The sequence below is a fragment of the Alexandromys fortis genome, unplaced genomic scaffold (genome assembly GCF_014885135.2).
Source record: "Alexandromys fortis isolate MF-2015 unplaced genomic scaffold, M_Fortis_MF-2015_v1.1 scaffold_544, whole genome shotgun sequence".
Taxonomy (NCBI): Eukaryota; Metazoa; Chordata; class Mammalia; order Rodentia; family Cricetidae; genus Alexandromys; species Alexandromys fortis.
Genome location: NW_026068419.1, coordinates 2828 through 11443, shown reverse-complemented (window position 1 = coordinate 11443; position 8616 = coordinate 2828). Strand labels below are relative to the sequence as shown.

Sequence of the window (8616 nt, the reverse complement as noted above, 5' to 3'; positions counted from 1 at the left end):
CAGCCACGACGGCTTTGTAGGTTCCAGGGTAGAGTGTGTGGATTAGAAATGTCAGGTAGGAGGCACAGAGATGTGAAAGAAACACAGACACAGGAGAGAACCAGGAGGACAACCCAGTGTGTGCTGGATACTGAATCTGCCTGTGTTTACTGTCCACACACTTTATACCCCAGTAGAAAAGGAGGAGAAGGCAAAAGTCTGCTTTAATATGACACAAAAGACAATAAGAACAGTTACTTGTTTCAGTACTTGAGATATCAAGCCAGTATTTCCTGAGTAAAGCATTTGATGTTTGGGGCAGGATATGCAGCGAATTCACTCTAGACCAAGTCTCCTGTGGGCAGCCACTCCCTATGGCAGTCCTCCTGTTTTAAATGAAGGAGCAGGAATAGGCTCGAATTCTCTGACCTTTGGCCAGAATGGAGCACATCCACCTCTATGGGCCACTTACTGTCCAAAACACCAAGTAACAACCACACTGCATGTCAGGGTTTCTTGTTTGTAGCCACACCTGTTGTTGGCAACTTTGAAAGAATAAAACTAAGCTCTGACTCTCTGACCTTCAGTCACGGTGGAGCAGGCTCACATCTGTGCCCCTCACAATTCCTCCCTTTTTATTTTATTTTATTTTATTTTATTTTATTTTATTTTATTTTGTAAAGCCTGTAGTTTTGCTGCAGGACAGATGACTGTGCCACCCTTGTCTCCCACCCTCTGCGAATAAAAGACGGAGAGAGAAAGCATCTCTAGGCGCTGTGTACCTGTGAGACAACTTTCTGTCAAGATGTTTATAACCATATGCAAGCAGATAATGCTTTGTGATAAATGTATTTCTATGGCTACAATATTTTCTAATAAAGTAGTGGAGAATAACCAGATATCAGATGGCCTTCTTAAATTGGTCTGGGATAGCGCTAACAGTTTTTAGTTACAATCAAAATTGAAATGTCTTTTTAAATGTATCAATTCTAAGGACTCATGGGCAATGTCAATTTTTTTTTTTTAGACAAGCTCTAACCTTTTTCTAATTAGTAACATCTTTATAATGAACTAAGGCAGTTCAAACATTAACAGGTCAATACCATAATTTTAGTATGGATGTTAACAATATACACATAATTGTCAAATCACATTCTCTTAAATCTCTGTTAAACAAAAGACAGGAAAGGTCCCTGTGATGGTGATCTAAGAGTCTTCCCCTCCTGTAGTCCATCTGCTCTGCTGCTGTAGTTTCAGTGATGTCTGCTCTGCCCCGGTGTCTGAGCAGCAGAAACTTAGGCTGTTCCTCCCCATCTCTGATGAGGGCTCAGTCCGTCTGTCATGAGTCTCTTCTCCCCAGGGAGGAAATCGAGGTCCCAGGTCTCAGGTCTTTATTTCAACAGGATATTGATCGCCATACTGACAAAAATGAGTTTTGTTCTCACGATACAGTGTGGATGAACTGTGAAACATTCAGTCAGTGTCCTGGACCGGCTCCAAAGTAAACAGGACTCACTCAGGTCTGGAAGTTTGTGCAGTGGGTCCACCCAGAAGCCAGGAATCACCAACCATCACCACATCTTCCTTCACTCTCAGACTGCAGCATGATGGCTTCAGTCAGGAGCACAGACTCAGGAGCCTCACTCCAGCCATCAAGTTTTCTTCTTTTCTTCCTGTGAAAAAAGCACAAATGTGCCCTCGAACCCACGTGAAAACAGGACTGGGTCCCTTAAACATAGACTGGGGTTATAACTCCCCTATTTTTTCTTTTGAAAGCTGTATTTTAATCTCACCAAGGGGCTCAAGATCCCCTGTAAAATCCAACATGTAAATCCCCCTGGCTGACAGGTTTTCACAGACTCCTGTCTCCAGGTGCATTTGTAATTTAATAGACACTGGGCCTGCAGCAGAAGCTTCCTGAGCCTACTTTTCATCAGCTTGGCTGTCAGGCTGGGAACCAGTCTTGGCTGGCAGCTGAAGCTGGGAGCATGGCATGGTGCAGCTGCCCTCTCTGCTGCTTGGCTGTGTCCACAGGGGATTTGGGACCCAGAGGTCAGTGGTCTGTGTCCAGGCCAGCGCTCTCCATGTTCAGTGGTCCCTGTTTTGCCAGCAGTGGCTGTCACACTTTTATCCTCACCGGCTCCTCAGATCATGGGCCCTGTAGCTCTAGCCACATCCTGCCAACTGGCTCCAGGCACCAGCCATGGGAGGCTCAGCCCTCCAAACTTTTCTGTCTCCTGTTTTCCCTGGCTGTGTGGCACAGCGTGCGCCAGGCTCAGCTGGCTACAGGTTGTGCCCATGGGCTTGGTGGCAATGGCTGTACCCACGCTGGGTCTTCTGCCCCAGGTTCCCTTCACTTCTCCACCCACTCAGTAGCAGCTGCTGAGGCTTCATGACCACAGCACCGCAGGTCAGGCCTGACTATCATGGACGGGGCTGCACACTGGCTTCTCCGAGCACTGACACTGTCTGGAGCTGGTGGTGGCTATGCTGCCCGACATCTCTGTCTTTAGCCGGGCGGTGGTGGCACACGCCTTTAATCCCAGCACTCGGGAGGCAGAGGTAGGTGGATCTCTGGGAGTTCGAGGCCAGCCTGGTCTACAAGAGCTAGTTCCAGGACAGGAACTAAAGAAAGCTACGGAGAAACCTGTCTCAAAAAAAAAAAAAAACCTCTGTCTTTGCTTTTGCTCCACCTCAGCTCCTCTACCTATCAAATACACTAAAGAAAATGTGCAGAGAGTTGGACACTATTTTCTAGTCCCAGATCTACAGTTAGATACAATGTTTCTCCCATAGTTCATCCTCTATCTTTCTTCCTTTATTATCTATCATTGTTGATTTCTGAGAGCTCAGTTTTCACCTCTGTGCCTGCAGGGTAATATTCATTTGACGGGGTCCTTTACGTTTTCCCCTGTATCAATGGCCACCCCTCTGTGCATTACCTGTTGTGCATCCTAAGCCCCACGTTGGGCGCCATCTGTTGTAGCCACAGCTTACATCTGTGCTCCACACTGGAGATCCCATGTTGGCTCCATCTGTTGTAGCCACAGCTCACATCTGTGCTCCACACTGGAAGATCCCATGTTGGCTCCATCTGTTGTAGCCACAGCTCACATCTGTGCTCCACACTGGAAGATCCCATGTTGGCTCCATCTGTTGTAGCCACAGGCTCACATCTGTGCTCCACACTGGAAGATCCCATATTCTCACTGAGAGCTTGGGTGTCTCTGTCTGTGTCAGTCACTGTGGTCATTTGAGTGAGATGACCCCATATCATGGCCATTTGAATATGGAGTTTCTAGTTGGTGCTGTTTGGGGGGCTGGAGGGATATGTGACAATAAGAAATAAGACACCACACAGCTGTAACTGCTACTTTTCAGTACATAGCATCCCATGAGACAATAGGAAAGACTGACATCAAACAAATTAATAACAACCATTGTCACCCTTAAGGATTATGTACTGTGCATAATTACATGTGCTATATTTAAAAGACTGCTTTGATTTATTGTATGTGTATGAATGTTCTGTCTGCATGAAGGTGTGTGTATATAGACATGCAGTGCCCTTAGGGGCCAGAGAGCACTGGATCCCTCTGGGGATTAGTGTTAGAAATAGTTGTGAGCCTACACCAGGGTTCAATAGATTGAAGCCAGATCCTAGGGAAGAGCAGTCAGGATTCTAATCTCTGAGCCATCTCTCCAGTCTCCTATATGTGATATACTTTTTGTTTTGTATTGTTATGTTTTTAGAGACAGGTTTTTCTGTGTAACCCTGACTGTCCTAGAATTTACTCTGTAGACCAGGCTGTCATGAACCCATAGAGATCGCCTGCCTCTGCCTCTAGAGTGCTGGGATTAGAGACACGGGTCACCACTGCCCAGCTATATTTTATACTTTTATCTCATTTTTATACTTACTTCCTTTTACTATACTGACGAAAAATCCGGGGTCTCATCCACTTTCAGTAAGTCTCCCTGAGCCATATCCTCATTCCTGTGCTATATATGTGTGTGTGTGTGTGCACATGTATGCATATGTATGTGTGTGTGAAAGTGTGTGATGTATGTGTGTGTCTATTGGGAACTCAGGTTCCTGGAGAGTGATCCTAGTGCCCTGAGCCCACCAGCTAAGCATTTAGCTACTGAGCTATAGTCCCATCCCTTTTTGTAAAGTTTTTAATTTTTTTTTTTTTTTTAGTTTTTCGAGACAGGGTTTCTCTGTGGTTTTGGAGCCTGTCCTGGAACTAGCTCTGTAGACCAGACTGGCCTCGAACTCACAGAGATCCGCCTGCCTCTGCCTCCCGAGTGCTGGGATTAAAGGCGTGCGCCACCACCACCCAGCTATATTTTTGTTTTATATGTATGATTGTTTTACCAGCATTCATATATGCATGTGGTGCTGACAGAGGCCAGAAAAGGGTGCTGAATCCCTCAGAACTGGAGTTGTAAGTGCCTGTAAGCCTCCCCATGGGTCTCCTGTAAGACAGCAAGTGCTCTAACTGTGGACCCATCTCCCCATCGCACTTTTCCTAATTCTTACATTGAAATGAGGTTTCACTGAACTGCGCTGGCTTGTCTTGGATTCACTCTATAGGCTGGACAGGCTTGGACTTTGTCATCCTCCTGCCTCAGCCTTTCAAATAGGATGGAATTCCTGGCAGCAGACAGCTCCAGGCCACAGGAGCTTGAGGCAGGGACTCTACCCCTCCCCATACCTCAGAGGAACAGGAAGCTGAGCAGCCGCCATATTTCATAGCATCCATCACAGGAACAGGTGAAATCCAGCCTGTTCCTGCCCCGGTGTCCTTTAACAGCAAACACAGGAGCTGGACTCTGCCAGCTCTCCACACACTGCCTCCCCAACACTGTCTCTGCACTTCTGTCCCCTCCATAGCCTGGCCTGTCCCTCCCACACCTGCCCTCCTGCCCTGTAAGGGGCTCAGCCCTCACAGCCCTCACTGGCCTGGGGGCCTTCTCCCCTGTCTGGCTTCCTCTGGGGCAGGTCCTGCTCTTCAGCTGCTGAAGTGAGAGACTTTTGAGTCCTTTCCTTGTCCTGATGCCTCCTCCTCCTCCTCCTCCTGGTGCAGGACATTTGGTCACACTGTGAACCCCGACTTATTTACTGGAAAAACCTGTTTCTAGTTGTGGTGTGGCTTAGTCCTAGCACACACCCTTTCCCAAGACAGCTGGGAAGTCCTCAAAGAGAGAGCTAAGTAATATTAAAAGGAAAAATCTTTTCCACATTGAGGGTGGAAACAACACAGGGCACTAGGACCCTGCTACTCAGCTACTTAGGTGGCCTGAAAACAGAAGCAGACAATGAAGAGAAATGACTGCACTGAGATTGACACACACTGATGATAATATCAGTCTGTCATTCATATTTCATCCTCATTAGCCGTAGTAGTTTTTAGTGCTAAATATGAAAGGTGGATTTATAAGATACAAGCGTTATAAACACTTAGAAATGAAAATAAGAAAAATACTCAGACAGAGGGATTTAGACAAGAACCTACTGTGCCACCTCAGGATGAAACTGAAGAGGGGTGGCCCAAGGTTGTTAGAAAACCAACCTTAGTTTATCCAGTTACTACAAATAAAAAGCTACCCTCAGGCAATAGGCACCTCCAAGGCTTTGCAGATGTTAAATGGAATCCTATAGACATATGACATTTGAAGGGTTTTAAGGAAGGGGTCATTTCATGTGTATGCCATCATCCTATGTGAAGAAGATGCTAAACTCATGGACAACTCAGAACACGGTTATCCCCCAAGACTGGAAAGGTTTGGTGACAGCAGCATTGGAACCTGGTCCCAGTTACAGTGGTGAACATGGTGGACAGAGGAAGCCAGGACCTAGAACAATGAAATAGGGCAGAGGTGTTGATATTTCCCAAGAGCAGCTTCTAGGCGAAGGTCATTACAAATTGATCCTGAAAAAAACACAAAGAGAAGATTCTACCAATTGTCTAGGATAAAAGATAGGTTTACAGAAAATTCAACCTCAGAAAGCACAAATCAGGAGAGATCAATTATGAAGTCAATGATTTTCAGAAGTTGCTGGGAGATATTATTAACTGATTACAGCCCATGGTTGAATAAATTACTCAGGAGCTAAGTAATTTATTTCAAACCTTACGAGGTGATAAGGTCATATATATATATATATATTTGAACTGTACATTTTTCTCTGCTCCCCTCCTTTTCTTTTCTCTCCCCTTCTACCTCCTCCCATGGTCCCGATGTGGTAGGAGGTCCTTCTGTCTATGTGCTGCTTTTATTGGTTAATGAATAAAGAATTGGCTTGACCTATAGCATGGGAGGAGAAAAACCCATCCTGTAAATCCTCGAGTCGCCACTGGAGGCAGCACCAGGATTCCCAGGGGCATAGAGGGAAAGGACACCTTTGGCAGAACACAGGACAGGTCTGAGATGAGACCCTGGGGATCCCTCCTCTCTGCCCATCCTACAACCCGGGTTAGATTCTGATAGATGGGAAAGAAGGAGAGAACCTCCAGGGAGGGGCCTGAAGGGAGGCAGGAGCTCAGGAGACTGAAGCTCGTGTTCTCATCCCAGTCTCCTGAGTGCAGGGACCTAGTTGGGCCTTGAGGAGACAAGGATGGAAAACACCTCTTAATGCTGTCACTCAGGGAACCCACAGGATAATGAGGCAGGCACCACTCACAGGAAGAACAGGCCTAGTCCTCCGTACTAACTAAAAAGGCAAGAAGTCAACACTAAAGCCATCAGATCACAGCTAAGACAGCAGCCCTGGCGGCTCATAATCCTGGGGACAGGACAAGGCTCTGGCCATCCCAGTGTCCCTGTGATCACAGATGTCAGCATTTGCTTCTAAGTAATGAAGAGAACAGAGCCAGGAGGGGACAGAGCTGAGGAGTGACCTTGTCAATGCCAACAACGGACTGAGCTCCACCTGGGCACAGCCCTGTTCTTACTCAGCTCCCACAGCCTCATCCTGTCCCACCAGATGCACACAGCACAGTGAACACAGATTCTGGGAGGTTCTCCACGCTGCCATTTATTTCTTCCATAAACTCTATCTCAATCCTTTATTTTACCAACAATCAACCTTTGAGATCAAGGACATGAACAATCAAGTTCACATTCAGATTCTTATTTTCAGTGGGGAGGTCAGGGCTGAAGCTCAGGACAGCATGGAGGAGACAGGATGGAGATGTCCCCTCCTGTCTGCAGGAACAGAAGGGTTGGCTGTGGAAGGGAACAGGGCAGTGCAGGGACAGGGTCAGATGTGCAGGGGTGGGCTGGGCTCCCAGTTCTTCACATTGAGCCCATGGGATCACAAGGAACATCAGACACTATTGCTGAGAGTGAACTGAGAGGCTCTGGATGTCACAGGAGAGACCTGAACACATCGTCTGTCACTCCATCCACACCAGGCAGCTGTCTTCACGCTACAGAACAAGAGTCATGAACAATCACTGTGAAGACAACATCCCAACAACCCACCATTCACTCAAAGGTGATTCTGGGAGTCCCTGAAACCCAATCATGTCCGCTCTGCCCCTCCCCAAGTCGGTCACTAGAATGTCACCTTTACAGTCTGGGAGAGACACATCGGAGCTCTGGGAACTGTCCCTGCCTGGGGTAAAATAATATTAATATATATATGGAAAGGTAAAAATAGGGACCCCAGAATATTTTGCTAAAGGAGCAAATATAGATTGCCATATTTCCCCAAACAATCAAGGTTCAACCCAAAGGCATCATGGATTATCTTGACCTTACACTGACCTGGAGCCGGAGCATAGTTTCCTCCTTTTCCACCTGTGAACAGAAAAGCTGTGAGAGACCAGGGAAGTCCCCGACCCTAGGAAGTTTCCAGAACCGACAGCAGACCCAGGGTAGAGACAGCAGCAATGAGGGGTGTGGATGTGTTTCCCATTAACGAGGCAGAGCACACTTCTAGAAGGGGCTGAGAGAGAACTCAATCCTTGCCCTTTCCTACCTGTGTTTCTCCTCCTCTTCCTCACCACAGCCACCACAGCCAACACAGCTCCAAGGAGAACCAGACCAGCAATGACTGCTGCCACGATGGGGACCGTAGACTGAGGAGGCTCTGGGAAGAGAAGGGCAGGAAGGGAAGGTGAGGGTCATGACCCCAGCTCTCACCCCTGACCCTGCTCAGGGTCTGCAGAAGGCTCCAGCTTTCCCTGACCCCAGCTCTGCACCCACTCCCTCCTTACCCCATCTCAGGGTGAGGGGCTGCCTAAGCCCCTCATGGTACACATGGCATGTGTACTTGTGCTCCTCTCCAGAAGGCACCACCAGAGATGCCCACTTCTGGAAGGTTCCATCCCCAGAAGGTCTGGTCTCCACCAGCTCCATGTCCTGAGTCTGTTCCTCCTCCTCCCTCTGCCAGGTCATGGTGATGAAGGCAGGATAGAAGCCCAGGGCCCAGCACCTCAGGGTGACGTCACCTTTAGGTCCAGGATGATGGGTCACATGTGCCTTTGGGGGGTCTGTGTGGAAGATTTAAGAAATCCCACAATTAACAAGATAAACTGAAATCTGCAAAGACAAAGTTAAATCAATGATGACACTGAACTGTGTGTCTGCTTGAACACTTCTGTCATCACACTAGTGACCTGCAGG

The 8616-nt window shown here is 47.5% G+C and overlaps 1 protein-coding gene and 1 long non-coding RNA gene across 8 annotated transcripts in view; one reads left to right on the top strand and one right to left on the bottom strand.

The window, feature by feature from the left end:
• The window catches only part of LOC126495657 (uncharacterized), a 74958-nt gene extending 66423 nt beyond the window's left edge, over positions 1-8535 (top strand). Inside the window, exon 3 of the long non-coding RNA XR_007590207.1 lies at positions 8521-8535. This is a non-coding gene — a long non-coding RNA (uncharacterized lncRNA). The remainder of the gene's footprint in view (positions 1-8520) is intronic.
• The window catches only part of LOC126495655 (H-2 class I histocompatibility antigen, Q10 alpha chain-like), an 81860-nt gene that overhangs the window by 70724 nt on the left and 2520 nt on the right, over positions 1-8616 (bottom strand). The window contains exons 4-8 of one of the 7 annotated variants that reach the window (XM_050133246.1): positions 8208-8483; positions 7970-8080; positions 7756-7788; positions 7556-7603; positions 6996-7415 (exon numbers count right to left, since the gene is read on the bottom strand). The exons of 2 other annotated variants lie outside the window; for them this stretch is intronic. In XM_050133246.1, coding sequence (XP_049989203.1) covers positions 7411-7415; positions 7556-7603; positions 7756-7788; positions 7970-8080; positions 8208-8483 — 473 coding nt within the window. In that variant the 3' untranslated portion in view covers positions 6996-7410. Of the gene's footprint in view, positions 1-6995; positions 7416-7555; positions 7604-7755; positions 7789-7969; positions 8081-8207; positions 8484-8616 lie in introns of those variants that run through there. 4 more of the 7 variants (XM_050133248.1, XM_050133250.1, XM_050133251.1 and 1 more) reach the window with 4 other exon arrangements.